The sequence below is a fragment of the Galleria mellonella genome, unplaced genomic scaffold (assembly GCF_026898425.1).
Source record: "Galleria mellonella isolate WM207_F2 unplaced genomic scaffold, CSIRO_AGI_GalMel_v1 utg139, whole genome shotgun sequence".
NCBI classification, from domain to species: domain Eukaryota; kingdom Metazoa; phylum Arthropoda; class Insecta; order Lepidoptera; family Pyralidae; genus Galleria; species Galleria mellonella.
The window spans coordinates 7763980-7784030 of record NW_026441995.1 but is presented as its reverse complement, the minus strand read 5'-3'; the positions used below and the strand labels follow the sequence as shown (position 1 = coordinate 7784030).

Below are 20051 nucleotides of genomic sequence, written 5' to 3'. Positions count from 1 at the left end.
TACTTGCCATACATATATATACATATATATATTAACTGCGTACTACTCTGTATTAACTACGTAAAGAATCAGGCGTAAAAATTTAAATAGATACTCGTAGTTCTTAAACATTTGAAAGCCGAGTATTGGAACACGATAGAGAGTAATGCCCGAACGGAGTTAGCCCCCGGCCATCCACAGCGGAGCATAGGCTACAGATAGATACAGGCATTCACTCACTATAGATACTGCCATATCTAAATAGTATATCAACATTGCTGGCGGCATTCACTTCTAAATATTTACATTGATATTACATTGAACAGTGACGTGAAAATGAAATATTCGACATAACTCGTACATGAAGTTTAATAGATCCTTTCTTTGTTGCATTATCAAGTTAAAAATTCTCTCTCAGAATCTGTGTTTTCTATCAAGTACGACTTAAAAACCTTCAAGAGAGGCAGGAAGAACTATTTATATGAGCTGGCATAGTAAAGCCAACGAAATTGGTGCAACCTTGTATCGATAAATTTCATAATCACTCACCGTCAGCTATATATTATGTATATATTATGTATCTACAGTACAGTATGAAGTCAATATGTTATGCCAATAGGTATATAAAAAAAAGCTAAGGAACCAATAACCGCTGTCGAGAGATGCTTAATGAGGTGAAACTGAGTCAAGTTTGCCTGTCCACTCCATATAGGGAAACACATTATAAAAGAGACGAAACAACATATTTTTTAAGGCATCTATGTATGCCGGTGTCTCTAGACCATTCTTAAAAATATGAGATGGAACTATGTGGAGAGACTTATGTATGTTCAACAGTGAACGATATATGAAATACATATTATTTTTTACCCGCAACTTCGCCCGCTTAATCGGACTTTATTGATTGGAATGCAACGTAACCTACGTTCTTCTCCATCCCAAATACTACATGTACCAAATTTCGTGACAATTGGTGAATAACATTAGTAAAATAAGGATGTTTATGTGATGATCAATATTGATAATATTGCAAACTCAAATAAAAAAGTAAAATATATATTTTACTTTTAATTCTCATTTTCTCTTTCACAGTCTGTTTCTTTTTGTACTACTGTACTTTCTTAGTTATAGTTATTTTCCATTTTTAACCCATTGTTTCATTACACTAAATAGAATATACAGTCCATAGTATCGCCTACATTTTGAACAACTATGTATCTGTAACAAAATCCAGTTTAAGCCTATATGAAATTCAGGCACTCTGTAGTTGCTTTTTATTACAAAAGCACTCACAAAGGCGAGACGGAGTTTCATAATAATAAATACTCGGTCGCGTGAAGGTAAGCGCTATTACTTGGCTGTTAAACTATTAACTTATTTGTTCATTTAGTAATTAATTTTATATAATTGTCTATTATTATAATGCCTACGTATGTGGGTAGATAAGTAGTAGTATGCTATTAAGATCCTGTCCTATCATTTGATATCTTGAATTTAATTTTAAATTCTATTATTTTTTTGTATTAGCTGTCTAATTTGAAAATACGAAAAAATATACCTAGGTCATGTAATAATCTCGTTTTTGATAAACAATTGATCAAGATTGATTGATAGGATTTCTACATTTGAATAAATACAACATATTTCAAGCCAAAGTATATTTTTATTCCAGCAATAGCAGGCTCAACTGCCAATTCAGCCGAGGATTCTGCTTACGGATACGGAGTGTGGCAATTTCTTAGTGTTATTTCGAGAAATTGCATGTGCAATGTATATCGTAACCAGAGCCAAAAAGATGCCTTTTATACTATATAAAAAATAAAATTTCTCCGCAAACGTAATCATATACACAAATAATAAACTGTAGCGTATAACTAGGTATATTTGTAATTATACAGTACCTACCAAGTTTTAAAATAAAAATTTAGGACTTCTATCTGAGCAAGTTGTCATATTCGTATTTAAATTAATTTTATAACTACATATATACATATGTAATAACTTAAAATGTAGTAACTTAAAATATACACTTATATATTCATTATACTGTACGTATGCATATCACTATATATATTTAAAAACGAGCAGAGTTTCGTGTACAATAAAGAGTATCTATCTATATCTAATAATATTATAAATGTGAAATTTTACAAAGACGTATGAAAGTTTTTAAATCATTCTTAAATGCCTACTTAATAAACTAATGTTTAAATCAATATTCAATGAGGCCGATTCTGAAGTGCCATTTCTCTGATCTTTTAACTTAATATTTTAATTCGATAGTTTCGAAAATTTATTGTTTTATGTAGTGCCATAAACCAGATTTATAATAATCTTCACTTTATTAGAAAATTCATTCATATTTGCCCTTACAATAAAGTTTTTGTTGTAATATTTTAATTTTAGACATAGGTTTAGAGAAATGGCACCTCAGTGTCACCCCCAATGCCTCCATATTCCCATACATATTCGAAACTAGCTGTGCACGTGACTTCGTCTGCATGACCGGAATAGTAATCTACATCCTCCATTTCAAATACTATGTGTATGCCAAAATTGACGATTATACACGATAAGTACAGATGAGCTAATAAAAAAACTATGGGAACTTAAAATATATAATATGCTAAATATTTAAATTACATACAAGTTTATACATTTTCTTAATGATTAACGAAGGTACAAGAACACTATTGAACTGATTCAAACTATTATAATGTTCCTAAGTACACGTTTCAGTTTATTAGGTGCCACTTTATATACAAAGTTCTAATTGATTAAGCCATCGCACCATACCTTGACAGAATTATAGAGCCATAAAGACCCATTAATTTATTATAAGTTACTCCACATGGGATACGTGTAGTTCATGCTTGTAATAATTATTTATATATATTACAAATTTACATAATATTCCTTGCTTGGTATCACTGGCAAACTTGGCCAACCGGCCTTTTTTATATTATTCTTTTTGATATATGTAATTTAAAGCTATAACTATAGGTTTTGTTGACGACGAATATTGTGTAAATATTATAATTTGCGTAAATATTATAATTTTATTTATATAAATATTATATATAATAAATAAATAAAAAAATAGTGAAATTAATTGAGAGAGTCCAAATTCGAACCTCAGTATTATACACTTCATCGGCATGGACTGTAGCCAACATACTTGGCTCCAAGCCACGCACTAGAGCAAAACGGACTAATTGACTTCTAGACTCTTATTGCTCTTAACTAGTGTTAATGATGTTAGGTACCTATAACAGTTGAGTAAACAATAAAATAGTGCTTAATTAAGACTATTACCAAATTTAAAATGATAAATGTGATTTTATTTAAAAGTGATAAAGTAAATGTCAATTAAACATCAACCAAAACCATATCAATGTAAGAGTATATAGCTCCTTTAGACATAATTACACTGGTTTAGTCTATAGTTTACTTTTAAAACTTGATTATGCCTGTATGCACTTTAATATACATAAAACAAATATTTAACGAGTTTTTCATTTTCATAAAATAGTAAATTAGTAGTTAGTAGACATGGATAAGATAAAAAAAAGGAAATGTATTTATTTCATTTACCGGGAGCACCATAAGGATAAATATTGTACTTTATAAAATATCTAAACGTAGATATAAACAAAGTCGTGATAATTGCTCAGAGATTATTATTATTCTATAATTCTATTTGTAGAATATATATAAATACTCGCTACGTACTACGTTATATTACGTCTATAATAACTAAGTATATCGTAAGGAAAAATATAAAACAAATTTTGATACATTTTTATATATATTTGCGATTAATGGTCTCCAATAATATTGGATCTATCACTTTAAACATAAATAGATAGATATATCTTTTATATTTATGAACGTTATACTTGTAAAACAATATAGTTCGTAAAATTTTGCTGGTTAGTTGATTATAATTATTTTGTTTAATTCCACTGCCATTAGTGCGATTGCCAACACTGAAAGATTGATTACTATTATTATTATCTAGAAGTTCTACAACCTTCCATGTTAACCATTAACCTCCGACCACTATTCAGCCCACGCACGTTTTGCGACACATGTTTCGCTTCTGAACGAGGCATCTTCAGACAAATTAATAGATCGCCTAGTGTTCACCGTTCGATAACCAAACTGCGTATGACTTTGTCGATCGCGTTCGATATATTTTTATTCATTGTACAATTTAAATGTCACCTAATAAAAATATACCTAGTAAATTTAATATCCTTTCAACTGTAATCAATGATAGAATCATCAGTGACATACTTAATCCTCATCTATCATCACATACTGATAATTCGCTAGCATGACTAATAAGAAAAGCGACCTTAAAACTTCATTATCATCCATCATAAATATCTATCTTGGCACATAATTTCATTGAAATCTGTTTAGCCATTTTTACGTAATATCGTATATTTAGCCTCCCTCGCATAAAGTCTCAATTTACCGAAATTTCTACCCTTACGACTGTATTATGTATTTTATAGATGGCATATGCTATATTTATTTGAACCCATAATAAAGTTCAGTAAAGTAAGTTATGACACCCAAAATAAATTTATGTTTGATCGGGGAGTTAGCGAAGTCGATACAAGAGTTTCGAAAGCTTTTTGGGTGTAGAGGTACTGTTGTGAAACATTACCTCTACACCCAAGATAGATACCGGTATACTTAAATGTTGTGTTCAATCCAACTCATCAAACTCTTAGTGTCAAAGTGCGGAACGATAAAGAGAAATTGACATATTCTGAAATCTGATATGATTGATGAATATTATATTAGATGATCATTATTAAGTAACTAATAATTTTTGTATAACTTGATTTATGAAAGAATAATGACTAATAGGAAAATAATGTATTTTTTTTAATAACGCAAAATATGTCTATGTTATGTAATATCTTAATCTTATAATAATAATTAAATTTACTTTATTAACACTAATATATACTTTGTAATATTTATGACACTTCAATTTCACTACACTACTAAGTAATACATAAATACTTGAAAAAGAGAACAAACAAAACAACTTTGACATCCGACATGACATTACCTAGCTTTAATTAAATCTCGGATTTCATTCTCGGTTGATCAAATTTAGAAAATGAACTTTTATTACTGGAGGTTCTGGACTGGCAAGAAGTTTCATTATCTGGTTTTCTCGTATTACAGGATATTTGAGGTTGTTTAAAAACAAAGACAATTGTTAGGTATGATTACTGGTATTTTTTATACTATGAAAGTAGCAAACAAGCATACAGCCCTTCTGATGATAAACGGTCGCTTGCCATACTAGGATTGACACATGCGTGTTACCGACCTTGAAGAACCCTTAATACACCACAATAAACCTTTTGAAAAACCCCATACTGTAATCTCTAGGGAAAATTTATTTAGGTTTTATTCTTATTTTTATTGAGACTCAGACTGTGTCAGCCTAGGTACCATGGGTATTACACTATATTCAATGATATCCATGGTGCTGTAACATTTTTTATATTACCGCGGTGGTAAGCATATGGCCCACCTTATGTAAGCTGGTACTGTATGCTATACATAGCCTATGAACGCCTGCAATACAAGGCGCATTACGCGCGTACACCCTGAAGAAACCTCTTTACCTGTTTATATGTCTTTACATACGGTTCCCCCTTTCTGTCAGGTGAGCCTTCAGCTTACTTCACATTCTAAGTTGCTTAAAAAAGCTTTTTCAGGGAAGTGTATATTTTAAGCTTAGATTAGATATACGTTTAGATAAAGTTAGTCAAATCGATTTATTTGTTATACTATTACTTAAGTAATCCTAAGAAATGTTCATGTTTAAATTTTATATTTTTCATCAAAGTTATTGAATATACTCGTATAAAAGGTACTAGCGACCCCCCAGCTTCGCACGGGTGCAATGCTGATACTAAATATAACTACTACAGAATGTCCTTATAAACAACGTTTACAGCTTTTTTGTAATTAGACAATACAAACATGATAAAATGTTATAGGGCGAAGCGCGACCATCGACGCGCTATTTTACAAGCACGCGCCGCCGGCCGGGCCGATACTGCCGCAACGATATTTCTCTGCATTTTAAAACTGTAATATCTTCGGAAATATTCATTTAAATTACATGCTGTAAAAGGCGATATTGATCTATATTAAATGGACAATGTATTTAAGGTACTTAATTGGATAAAAATTAATGCTGTATAACTTAAAATCACTTCGTAAATAAGCCATTTCTTCCCGTAAAATGTAAAGGATAAAAAATTATTATTATGGGTTATCCTTAAGAGATAGACATATACCATCGCAGACTTTTTTGTTGACCTTTTTAAGGTGTACAATACTGTAGTACATTATTTTGATTTATCTCGTGGGGTTTCAGCCAGCGTTTGCAATGTAAGTGCAAAAAAAAAATTATTATTTAGAACATCACATTAGAAACCTCTAAATTTGTCAGTGTTTCTCTACGATATTATGTATGTATTAAACATATAAACCTTCCTCTTGAATCACTTTATCTATTAAAAAAAACCGCTTCAAAATCCGTTGTGTAGTTTTAAAGATTTAAGCATACATAGGGACGGATAAACAACGACAATGACTTTGTTTTATACTATGTAATGATAACAAATTCCAGAGTAACATAAATTTTATATATTTATGCAACTTAGAATGGCAAACAAGCTGACGGTCCACCTGATGAAAAGTGGTATTCGTCACCTATAGACATGAGCAATACCATGGATATAACAGAGTACACTCTTTCGCTCATGATACCTCCCATGTATTGCCATTCATGAGGTGTTATTTCTCAATATCCTGTAAATTCACTGCCATATTCCACCCTTCAAACCGAAACACAGCTATACAAACATAACTACTTCACGGTAAAAATACGAATGGAACAGAGGTGTCCAAACAATCGACTTTTGTACAAAGTCTCCTTTTAGTATAAATATATATAATATAAAAGAGGATGCTGGCTAACTAACCTATATATAAAATTACAACCGTATTCGCTGATTCTAGAATCTTGAAATTTTACAGATAGGATCTTTTTATAGCGTATCTAAATAGTATACCCCTGAGGAGGCAAATTTCCAAAATCCACGCGTACGAAGTCGCGGGTAAAAATTAGAAATTTATAAAATTTATTTTACCATACAAGCCCCTACATAAATTTTGACTGTTTCAGAATAAACGTAAATAAAATTCTTCCCTATTGGAACACAAATAAAATTTCCACTTTCCCATAAAATAACAGAAACGAACATGTTTTACTACAGTTCCTACTTTTATATTTACTGTAAATATAATATTGTTACTGGTAATATATGTCAAATACAAAGGGAGAATGAATACCAACGTAGGTTAATACAAGTAAGTATATTTATCTATTTTTTTATTTTTACTAGCACATTTGAACACATTTAAGAATATTTTCTAAAATATGGTTTGACTCTCTAAAGTAGTTACGTTATTGTTTTGTTTTATCAATTCTTTAATAATTTCACATTAAAGTTTACTCAGAAAGTATTGATTCATTTGGAATTGTTACACAAAGTGAATGTCAATCATAATTTAGTCTATGCTGTTCTGTTTTCGTCAATTATATAAAATGTCTTGTTGTGCTCATAAAGTGGTTGCTAACAATTATAATGTTTTAATATACCGCAGCTGCTGTGCACATAATAATAAAAATAATTATGTGACAGCCCAATTGCAAGAAATAAATCCTACCTAGTCGTCCTACACGCGTTTCCCCTAGGAAATCATTGTAATTAGCTTTTAGTGAATTCGTCACAATAGACAGACCGACCTATCTTCGTCCCTCATTGATACCCGCTAGTATAAACAAGTCGCATTATAAAATTGCATTGTATTCGTATAAATTAAAGTTAAAAGACCGGTGTACATAATACCGTCATTCACCGGCAATCAGCTTGTTGGCCATTCTAAGTTATATAAAAAAATACATATTTATATAACAACGAATAATACATTAACAAACCTTTTTCTGAAGAAAGTTGGTCAGTTAGCCCATTGTGTCGAATTTTGCAAAAATTAACCACAATGGTTTTCAGGAGGAACTACGTGAAAGTCGACCTGACAGCATATATTGTTAGCAATAGGGACTACTTCCTCGTTACTAACAATCCCATCTCCTTAATGTTTGATAGTTAGGTATACTCGTAAGAAAATAGATGAAAGAAATCCCGAGCCAAATTGTTCTACACATAATAAAAATAAAAGTGAGAAAGTATTGTATAAGGTGTTTCCATAACCATCATCCACCATAACACCAGTCATAAACGTACGTCGACTTTTTCTGTTTTCCTACGTATGTAAGTACATACTTATGTAGAATAGAAATCTACTGCTCAATAGTATCGGGAGTGTAACTTTTTATAGCAGTTGTGATTTTAGGTATGTAAAAATAATTTAAAAAAACATGCAATTATATATTTGTCTGACTATATACATTTGTCTGGTTATTATTATTTAATTATATCTAGTTATTATAATAGCATGTTGAAATTGTTTGGTTAAAAAAAACTCCTATTGTAACAAAATTAATATCTGACCGCCACAGAAATAAACATTACACAAAAAGAATTATCAAAATCAGTTTGGAGATTTTGGACCTATTTTGATTCGGAACAGATTTTTATTTTTTATAATTGACAAAACCATCATCAAATTAATTAAATCAATTGTCCACTGATTTTCTGATTGTCCACTGATTTAGATCTCTAACTGCATCATCTTATTTAAGAACTGTGTCACAATGTTCATTCCTTAGATTCATTTCTTAGATTATAGTTCATCCATGCTAATCTTGTTGGAGTTTTAATACTGGCTGTTGACACTGAGGTTTTTTAGAACAATGTATTATTTTTAAGTTTGTTCTATGTCAGATTTTTATAAGTCATGTCTCGTATTTTTTCACTAAACTTATTATTTTATATTTCAAATACATATATGTTTTATTACTGCATCTTGCTATTTACAACAAATCTTCGAAACTACTCAGCCGATTTCAATGAAACATTATAAATGTTTGGTTAAACTTGATGAATAGTCACTTACAAAGATTGAATAGATAAGAGTAAAAATACATTTTGCTCAGCAAAAAAACCACTTCAATCTTGACGACCAATGTTTCGTAGACACATTATAAAATATTTGCATTTAGAACGCAAAATCTTCTTTTGGATACTGAATGTTACTTGCTCCATATTTCAATTGATATATACGTACGTAAAGCCATTGGTGTACAGTCACAATATAATCTATATACCTACTATATCTTTGAAGTGTACAGAAAAAAGGCGTCTCCGTATAATTGTGTATAAAATCGCTAAAATCGTAAATATCGCTAAAATCATTATTACCACTACAATTTCGTATGATAGCCTACGACAGGCTATCATACGAAACTGCTACTGCAAATTATATATATGTACTTACCCTGTCAGATCAAATTCCATGCAGCTTTCTTTGGAAATCATTGTAGATAATTCCTAATAAATTCATTATAATTGCCTAACTAACTTCACCCTCGCATACCGTCACCCACTGGTGATGCACCTAGTACAGGTGCTCTAAGAAGAAAGTGCTATCTATGTTATCATTCCATTTTCATCTTATTAAAAAAATGTCTATGAAAGCTGATTTTCTAAATGGATAGTATTTTTATATCTGTTAAAGGTGTTTATATGAACACACACATAGAAGAACACTTATTTTTCACTTCAAAAACGTAAAATGAAGCTTACAATTTAATACCTAGATTAGATAGACTCAATACTTTATCAAGTGTTTGTTGTAGGTATCTATGTAAGTACCTACTATAGACTGTAAAATTGTTTCTAATAAAATATTATAATTTATGGAGGAAGCAATTTTCACAAATTGTTCAATCGGCAGATAGGTATGGCCGCAAATGCATTTTCGCAAATACAGGTGTTGATTTTTGGATCTTTGCCAGAAAACTAAAGCAATATCGCACCTCCCTAACTATTTAGTAAAACATGCCACTCTCTAGTAATACTCGTATTTTAAGCATATATATTAAAACTTAAAAATATTAATATATTCTGCACTAGTAGTTATAACTAGATACACAGTTACATTTTTATCCGATTGTAGAAGAAAAGAAATGTTTTTCGTATCTACATTAATTAATTTACGAAATGATTTTCTTTATTCACAATGAAATTTCTAACTTCAATAAGCGATGAATTTTCTCACTTATGCTCCTCCCAATAAACTAATATCACACTTCTGTTGATAATAAAGTATGAATTATGATTTTTATGATAAGTACCTATATACTATCTTTATTTGTCGTTTAGTATTTATCTACGACCCAACCAAACGCTCAACCGATTGCGATTTAAATAATTGAGAGCACATTTAAAATGTTATACATCAATAGAATTTAATAAAAAAGTATTCAAGTTTTGTAAAATTATTAGATAATCACTCTTTTTAAAAAATTGGTGACTAATTAAGACATGCAGTCAATTTATGATTTAGACTGGACATCAGTAGATTGCCTTATGGTCGAGTCAGTTATTCACATGTTTACATTTTAATTATTTTTTATTAAAAGCTAGGTATTTTACTTTCATTAACCCTCTAATCCATATACATTAGGTACAATCACGTAGAGTTATGCAAAACTAAATATGATTTGATCGTTCAATCTCAAGTTTAAAAAATTAAGCTTAAGTTCCAAAATATTATTTCCAAATTACACAATATGAAATAGTTTATCGATAACTTAGATTATAAACAATAACTAATAATCTGACAAAGTCTGACAATCAATCATTGTGAATATTGACACTGCGTCGAAAGTACGTTTTAGGAAGTATGAATTAGTTCTATCTTTTACACGTGATTCCGAATGGCACTATTTGAGAATAAACCAAACACTTCGTAACAACTCGTTTTTACTGAGCAAAAAAGAAGCAGGTTGGAAGTTGCTTGACCATTATATATCGCTTGAAAATGAAATGAAATAGGAGACTCTATCTTTCGAAATTTATTCAAAAGATTTTCAAAAAGCAATTTGAAAGTTGCTTAAAGGATTTTGAAATTCTTTTTTTTTTTTTGGAAATTGTTTAAAGATTAGATTAATTTGGTACCTCTTTACTTCGGAAGTCGTTTAAAATACACCATATTATGATTTTTAAAAATGATTGTCTCACTTTTATACAAATAGTTTAAATAAGTGTAAAATGTTTTTGTACACCTTTATTGAGATAGATTTCAGTGATATGAGTTCATAGTTAACTTATCCTCAATTTCTCCGGTAGTGCATATCTTGCACGTTTGCAACATTTCACCTCGGATTTTTTCCTAATCCTTTTTAATGATATACATTTGTCCCCTCTGTCTAGCTCTCCTGAACCTCTGCTGACTTTTTTTCTGCATTAACAATCAAAAAAATTTAAATGTGAGACCGGCTATTCATATCTTCTTGCTACCGACTACAACTTTATATATATATATATATATATATATATATATATATATATATATATATATATATATATATATATATATATATATATATATATATATATATATATATATATATATATATATATATATATATATACGATACACAGCTCACTGAAGGAATATGCTCTTTTCTTGAAGGTTATAATGTCGTATCAGTTCGGAAATACTACTGTTGATAAAAGATATATAGAGATGTAACTCTACGTAGTTTCAGTAGGTCGAGTTAAATACTCGTAGGAAGGGCTAATCATCAATAAATAGAATCGCCCGACTTTGAATGCGGTCCAGTGGAAAAGCTGATATTGTGGCGCTGATTTTCTAAGGTGAGAACAGTATTCCATATGTGACCGAACTTGAGCCTTATACTATTGTAAGCGACTCTAAATTACAAATCAGTTAGCGCGAGTTGAATCCCGCAGCGAAATTTCTACGAGTATAAATAAAATAATATATGCCTAAAAATATTTGTGTTGTCTTTAATTAAAATTTATTTAAATATGTAAATAGAAACTTGTACACACAAATGTATTTATTATTATTTATTATAAAAGATTTATATAAAATATATTGTTTCTTATTTTTCTGACAAGCGGACGAACGGACAGACAGGGACACACCATAAGATTTCATTTTATATTGATTTGTTAATGAACCATAAAATTCATTAAATCAATCTTAAATAAATTTTTAGTTTCTTAGGGGTTGAATTTCCAAAAATATAAAGTGAACTCTAACGTCCATGTCGCTCCTATACCGGTTATGATTCCTATACCGGATACACTACGCTCGAAGTTGTCGACGAGTATATGTATACCTACCTAAGATAAGTTATCCGAATAGGTAAGTCTAACTTCAACCGAGAAGACAAACAACGAATCTAACTCGGCTGGGTGGTATTCAGAAAACTATGCTATATCTTTTCATCCAAAATACCTCAAAGTTTGAAGATGAAGGTCTTTAACCAGTACGTGTTGCCAATGACGACTTATGAAACCAAAACATGGTTCTGTATGCCAAAGCTTTAAATTACCAGAGGGAGACTTTGTACAAAAGTCGATTGCTTGTGTACCTCTGTCCCATTCGTGTTTCTACCGTGAAGCAGTTGTGTTTGCATAGCTGTGTTTCGGTTTGAAGGGTGGGATATGGCGTGAATTTACTGGGTACAGAGGAATAACACCTGAGTCCTCAAGAATGGCAACGCATGGGGGGTATCATGGGCGAAACAGTATACTCTGTTATGCCCATGGTACTGCTCATATTTATAGGCGACGGTTACCACTTTCCATCAGGTGTGCCGTCAGCTTATTTGCCATTCTAAGTTGTATAAAAAAAAAATTACTCAGCGGGCTATGGAGAAGGCTATACTCGGAGTTTCTTTGCGTGATAGAATCCAAAGCGAGGATATCCGCAATAGAACCAAAATAACCGACATAGCCTAAAGGATAAGCAAGCTAAAGTGGCAATGGGCAGGTTACAGCTCGAAAAACTGACAACCGATTCGAAAGAAAGGTTCTTGAGTGCAATCTCGCTCGCTCTCGCTCTCGCAAGGGAGGCTTATATCCAACAGTGGACACATAATGGCTGAAATGATGATGATGATATTTACCTTTACAAACTTTCTGCTCCTTAAGAAGAGATATGAAACATGTTAAAGCACGACTCGTATTTTTGAAGAGCAAAATTAATTATACAGACTAAATTGAGAACCTCGCCTTTTCAAAGTTATTTTATTTAGGCTTGTGTCCTCCTAATAAGCTTTTTAGCACTACCATAAACTTGAATCTAGCTCATAGACTTAGTATAACATACTACATACTTCATAATCTAAAGTTTAACTAACGCTCTTGAAGTTTTAAAGCGGGTTAAATCTAATCGAAGTAACTAAAAAGTTTTAAATATATTTTTAAAATATTTAACGAGACTCCATAAAAATCGCTTTTAACAGTTCAATAAGAAATATATTTATCTTTAAAGTTAATTAGATTTCTGATTGTTTTTCTTGCCAATATCTAGTTATTCTGTTTTGAAAAAAAATTCCCGAAATCGGTTCTATTCACCTAATGTATTCTATTTACCCCGTTTTACGGTACTCTGTTCTTGTTCTTGTAGTGATTACTTGCTCTGTACTTCTTGTCAATTTCAAGCATGTTTTCAAGTTTCACGTGTATATCGTTGCGTATATTCAATTGCTCTGTAATCTGATTCTCAATTATAACCTACAAAGTGTTCGGTGTGGTTTCGTTTTGTTTAAATATAATAATTTGTTTATGTACAACAAATATTAATTGTAAAAATGCTTTCTGTAAAGCAATCTGCTCCCAAAATTGCAAAGCGTAACAAAAAACAAAAGTCCTTCAAAATAGAAAAACTTGAAAAGAAAACATTCAAAATTGTCAGTGAAAAAGAATCTTTGAATAAAAATTATTTGAGAACTAAAAACGAGGAGAAAAAAGAAACATCAGATTCTATAACTAAAATAACGAAGAAAAAGAAAACCAAATACATAATGCCATCAAAAAGTATCACCAATGAGCTTGTCGAGCAGTGTTTATTAGTCTTGGAACAACTAAAAATGAATACCAAAAAGAAGAATGCAATATTTGATGAAGAAACACAAATTTTTGCTGAAATAAACTGTATTAAAATTCAAAATTCTAAAGGCAACATTAAATTGTTTGTAATTATAACATTCTCTACTTTAAAATATTATCTTATATATTTTAGTTAAATATGTATATTTTTTCCAGTGTCTTTCCTCACAGTACTTGTTTCTCAACTAATGAGGTCTGCCTTGTGACACCAGACATAAAAAAAGGAAGAAAGCATGACCATGAGCCAACTGTAGACCGCTGGGAAGAATTACTAAGAAATGCTAATGTTACAACAGTGAGTAGTTATTATTTTGTAATAGAAATAGGAATTTTTATATCATACTATGGATATATGTACATTTTCACACAAAATAAATCACACTATTATAAATACCCATGTGCAATTTTTGTTATCATCATACTATAATTTTTGTCCATTAAAATTACAAATTGCTCCATCAAAACCATTTTTAAGAAATTTACACATTGATATACATACCTACAACAATGAATAAAATACTTCAATCATAATAATATATAGTTTTAAACCTATTAATCACATACAAAAAACAACAGGTGAATAAAAAGCACCTTTTTGAAGCTTTTTTAAAAATTGTTCTATTGATAATGATTTACATTAATATTAATTTTTTAAAATATGTCTACAGACACTGTCCATAATTTTATTATTATTTCAAAACATCGTCATATCAGCTATTAACAGTCCACTGTTGAACATAGGCCCCCATAGACTGCCATAAAGAATTATCCCATGGTACCCACATCCATTGACTCCCGGCATTTGAGGTTGTCCCTCCATCTAGTTGGTATCCATCCTACATTGCATTTGCCTATATGAGATTGCTACTCAAGAACCATTCTTCCCAATTGGTTACTAGTTCTTCGAGCTAAGTAACCAACCTATTATTACTGAAATCATATTTTAAATGAAATAATAAAATTATGATAAGATACATTTAAATATTGTAATTGGTATAACTGTGATAAATATTACATCATGTTTTAAACCTATTTTTTATATATTTTACAGGTTAAAACTATACTTCCAGTGAGGCAGTTGAAAGTTGAATATGATCAGTATGAATTAAAACGAAGATTACTAACACAGCATGACTTCATCATGGTCGACACTAGAGTATTAAATCATGTATCACATCTCTTGGGCAAAATGTTTTTCAAAAAACATAATATGATTATACCTGTTAGACTAAATGAAAATGAAAAAATTAAAAAAGATATTGATATTGGTTTAAGAACAGCTATGCTTCGATTGAATATTGGACCAACATCGACTATTGTTGTAGGACATACAGGCATGCCAAGAGAACAAATAAAAGAAAATGTCCTTTCCCTAATTCAGCAATTGAAAAACAAATATCCTGGAGGAGAAGCTAATATAAGATCACTTGCTTTGAAACTTCCATTGTCTTTATCATTGCCTTTATACATAACACTAAGTAAGTAATATTAACCTGGTTTCCAAAGAACTTTCAAAAGAACACTTTGATCTGAGATAAAAAGCTGAGGAGCAATCAAACCTATCTCTAAAATTTCAATTTGATATTCCAACTAAATCTTTATTATAGAGACCAATGTTAACTATTTTCTGAGAGATTTAAGTAAACTAAAAATATTAAAAATTTTGTTTGTAATAGTCTATACATCTGTAGGTAATTCTGAGAAATTATCGAATTAAATGATTAGGTCAAGAGATGAGTTTAGACAAATGGTTCCTCAAAATCAATTTCACTGTAACCTAATATTTATAATATTATTTTAAAATATTTGTAGATTTATACTTACAATAAATATGAGCTTGAAATAAATATTTGAAATACATATATATGTATGTATATATATATATATATATATATCAATATAACTTTCAAGCTAATACTCATGATGCTATTCCTGTCACATATTAGTAATAAATTTTAGTATGGTGGGGCTAAATGTTCCTTATTGTTAATGAAAAAAAAATTCTTATAAAACACTTCAATAGTAAATTATTTTTCATATCAACATTTTTAAAAGACTCACATAATTCCTTGACAATTTTATATTCTATGCAACTAGCATTAAATCCGCCTTTTGTACCATATTTTCTTATAGTCAATAAAGTTATTTAAATATATAATAAATTCTGTTACAGGGCCATCTAACCTAATTAATCCACCAAAACTTGTGCACAAGAAACCGAAAAATTTTGCTGTAGTGGAAGACGAACTGTCCACTATTCCAGACAGTACAGTCAAAGTAGCTCCAGATGGCACAGTGCATGTTAAAAGGCCAAATAGTAATAGGTGAATTTTTATTAATATACCTGACTGCATTCAAATTTAGCATAGACATAATCATCTAAGATCTAATTATAAACATAATATGTGGTATCAGATTTAATCTGAAATTGTCGAAATCTAATAGAAATTGCTCAAGTAATGTAACAAATAAAGTCACAATGTGTGAATATGTTACTATGTAACATTATGGCATTGCAATGTCATTAAGTTATTATTATAAAAATATTTTTTAAGCTCTTACACATGGATAGGTACTCTTAGAAAACCCTTAAAAAACGACACATACAACCTTATTGTATGGATGAAAATTGAATGATAACTTTTGTTTTATTAGGTTATACTGACAGGTTTTTTAATGGACTATAATAAAATGGTAATCCTATATGTATTGTATGCACTGGCAGGGTATCAGTGAGAGATGATAGGTGAGAATGAAAACAAATCAGTTAGCCCATCATAATGAATTCCACAAGAATTAACCATGATGATTTCCTGAGGGGACCATGTGAAAGTCAACCTAATAGCGTATTTTGCTAGCAATGGGGCTATGAGACCCCATTACTAACAACCTATTCCCCCACACTGATAGGTTCCCAAGGTAATTCTTTATAAATTCATTACAAAAGTTTCCAAGGATGATAATTGGAAATTGACCTGATAGGTATTTACATACACAATATTTTACAAACGTGTGTAGTATTAAAACTAAACACTAATCAGTTAAATTTATATCCAAATTAATAAAATTTAAAAATATGCTTTTCTAGGAATATTAATTTTACAAATTAGACATGTCTACAATTTTTTTATATCCAGATTTCTAATTTCTAACATTTTTATTTTAGTAAATCCCAAGTTATAAATGAAGTTGACGAAAGTGATGAACTAGAAGAATCTGAAGATGACAGTGAATAGTTCTAAAGGATATATATATAATTATAGAAACATTGATTATTATAAATGTTTTATTGTATTGTATACAAATAAAGAAATAAATGAAAATGAAGTTTTATTTTACAATATTATCCTCAATGCTAATCATAACTTTGTGAACATATTTCCTGCTGATTAGGTAAATTTGGAACCATAACATTCATAGATGATCTTGTAATAGTTATTGACTGATGTTTTAAAGGCCACACCTTTTGAAATTTCTTAAAATTTTTCACTGAATTATTATGCAAATCTACAACATAGGGCTCTTTTTTGACAATTAGTTCCTTCTTAACAGTCACAACAATAGTGCCTATATCAAGTTTATTCATTTTTTCATCCAAATCATCAGTCATTTCTTGCTTAAGTTTATGAATGTTAATATTAGAAGTTATATTCATATTATTCTTCCTTAATTCTTCAAGTTTACAACCCCTTAAAGCTGATATGTCTACATCACTACATTCAGCACTTTTACTTTTTGGAGCTATAGGACTATCAAATTCTATTTCATCATCTGAGTTACTATGCACATGCTTGGTCTTAAAAATGCCATGTTTTGTGCTATCACCAAGCAAAGGCTTTTTATCCTCAATAAAATTGAATAATTCATCTTCATCATCACCTCTCATGTCTTGCTTCCTTTTAATTGGTTTTAAAAGATTAAGTTTTTTTTCTGGATTTTTAGCTGTATGAACAGGAGTAATAAAATTAAAAAGATCATCATCATTATTATGATTATTGGAAGCAAGTTTTTTATTAGGATTTGATTCTTGTCCATTTACATCTTCACAATTTTTTCTTTTATTACTTCTATTACAGGCAGTTACACTTTCAGTGGCTAATTTTTTCATTGCATTACCATGACTTACATCTCCATCATTACTTAATCTTCTTTTTGAAAGATTACTCTGATTAATTTCTGATGTCATACTTTCATTTATTACTACATTATCTTTTTTATTTTCTATTTTGTTTGAATCTTGCGATTCTTGTGCAAGAACAGTAACTGATTGCATAATTCCACTTGGTTTTTGTTTAATCACTTCAGATGAAAAATTAAAATCAGGATTACAGTATTTCTCAATAGAACAATATAATATTGCTAAACCAATTTCTGCATCAGCAATAACTCTTTTACCATTATTCTTTAAATGGTTTATTATGTCATTTATCTGACTTTTTAAATTGTCAGTGTCAGAGTTAGTTACATTATACTGAATAAAAATTTTATCTTGTTCACATAACATGGACTTTGTCATCTTTGTATCACTTAATAATATGGCAGTACCAGCACTTTTCATCAACACTACCTTATACATTTCAAATTGTTTTCTTGAGAAAAATACAATTTTTTTCCCAGCAAATAATATTTTCCTACTATTATTAGGTAAAAATGATACAATATCTTTATTAAGTGTTGACTCTACTATTTGTGGTGTGAAATTACTTGGTTTAGGCATTAATGTATTGTTATTGACAGCTTCCAAACACTTATTCCAAAATTCTGTGGTTACAATGAGTGAGCCTTGTACTAATGCTAACACAACTTTTATAGTCAAAGTTAATGCTGGCATAGTTAAATACATGCAAGAATCATCCCATTCACTTTTTAGGATGCCTCCGAACTTACTAAGACACAATTTTAAATTCTGAAGGTTCTCACCCTTCAATGTAGATGTGCATGTAATAAAATTCACTTCGTTAACTTGCCAAACATTGTTTAATTTTCCAAACTTCACCACGTCTTTGTCATGCAATTTAATTAACGAATTGCTTTCAATTTGCTCACAGGAATCGTTGACAAAAGTTCCATATCTTGACCCCAAGTCTTGTAAATACAAGCAACTTTTAATAACGGACAATGTAGCATGTTTTCTACTAATTGAAGCATCGTTAGGTATGGAAAAAGAGTTGTGTTGAGAATCCACATTTCGGCCAATTGTTATTTCTGTATCAGGAAGAATATAAATGACCCTACGATCATTCTCAGAGGTCAAATACCACATTGCTCTTACGACGGCTGCCTAATAGAACTGCAAAATAAAATAATACAACAAGAATCTTTAAATAATAAATTCTATCTTTCAAATAACATAATCAACACAAAACAGCAGCTAACTCACTCAATAACACAGATTAGAAAGAGTGTTAAAGAAATAACATGAGGTAATGCACAGATTAGAGACAATTAAACATTTTACACCACAGATCAGAAAGACTATATCTAAACCTAGTATATAACAGGCTAGCCTATATAGCAAGCTAGTGTGTAGAAAATGTTTGATACTAAGAACAAGGAATTACATAGAAGGAATGATAAATTAAAAACTAGCTGCTATGAATTGAGAACAATAGCAACTGATGCTATATCTTTCGTCCTTTTTTTACTAATTATATTTGCATAAGAAGAAAAGAAGCAATCATATAATTTACAGTTTTTATTTTATCATTCCTTCTATGTAATTCTTGTTCTTAGATCTAAACCTACTACGAATCGAAAAAAATAACTGATATAATATTTCTCGTCTACTTTTTGCTTATAATATTAGTAAAGAAGGAAAGAAACAACTATATGATTTACAGTATTTATTTTATCATTCCTTCTATGTAATTCCTTGTTCTTAGGTTATCACCAAAGGTTATCACCGTT

The 20051-nt window shown here is 30.1% G+C and overlaps 2 protein-coding genes across 2 annotated transcripts; one reads left to right on the top strand and one right to left on the bottom strand.

The window, feature by feature from the left end:
• The first annotated feature begins 13703 nt into the window (after positions 1-13703).
• LOC113510986 (ribosomal L1 domain-containing protein CG13096) lies at positions 13704-17467 on the top strand. The gene is made up of 5 exons (XM_026894538.3): positions 13704-14226; positions 14301-14439; positions 15196-15622; positions 16318-16468; positions 17311-17467. The coding sequence occupies exons 1-5, from the start codon at positions 13847-13849 to the stop codon at positions 17378-17380; spliced, it is 1167 nt and encodes a 388-aa protein (XP_026750339.1). The 5' UTR covers positions 13704-13846; the 3' UTR covers positions 17381-17467.
• LOC113510975 (nibrin) lies at positions 17413-19651 on the bottom strand. The gene is made up of 2 exons (XM_026894527.3): positions 19525-19651; positions 17413-19434 (listed from the first exon to the last, which is right to left on the bottom strand). The coding sequence occupies exon 2, from the start codon at positions 19405-19407 to the stop codon at positions 17500-17502; it is 1908 nt and encodes a 635-aa protein (XP_026750328.1). The 5' UTR covers positions 19408-19434; positions 19525-19651; the 3' UTR covers positions 17413-17499.
• Between the last annotated feature and the right edge of the window lie 400 nt (positions 19652-20051).

Coding starts and splice junctions, on each gene's coding strand:
- LOC113510975 (XM_026894527.3), bottom strand. CDS start 19,407: ATGTGGTATTTGACCTCTGAGAATGATCGTAGGGTCATTTATATTCTT.
- LOC113510986 (XM_026894538.3), top strand. CDS start 13,847: ATGCTTTCTGTAAAGCAATCTGCTCCCAAAATTGCAAAGCGTAACAAA. Junction 14,440..15,195: donor GAAATGCTAATGTTACAACA/GTGAGTAGTTAT, acceptor TATATTTTACAG/GTTAAAACTATACTTCCAGT. Junction 16,469..17,310: donor AAAAGGCCAAATAGTAATAG/GTGAATTTTTAT, acceptor TTTTTATTTTAG/TAAATCCCAAGTTATAAATG.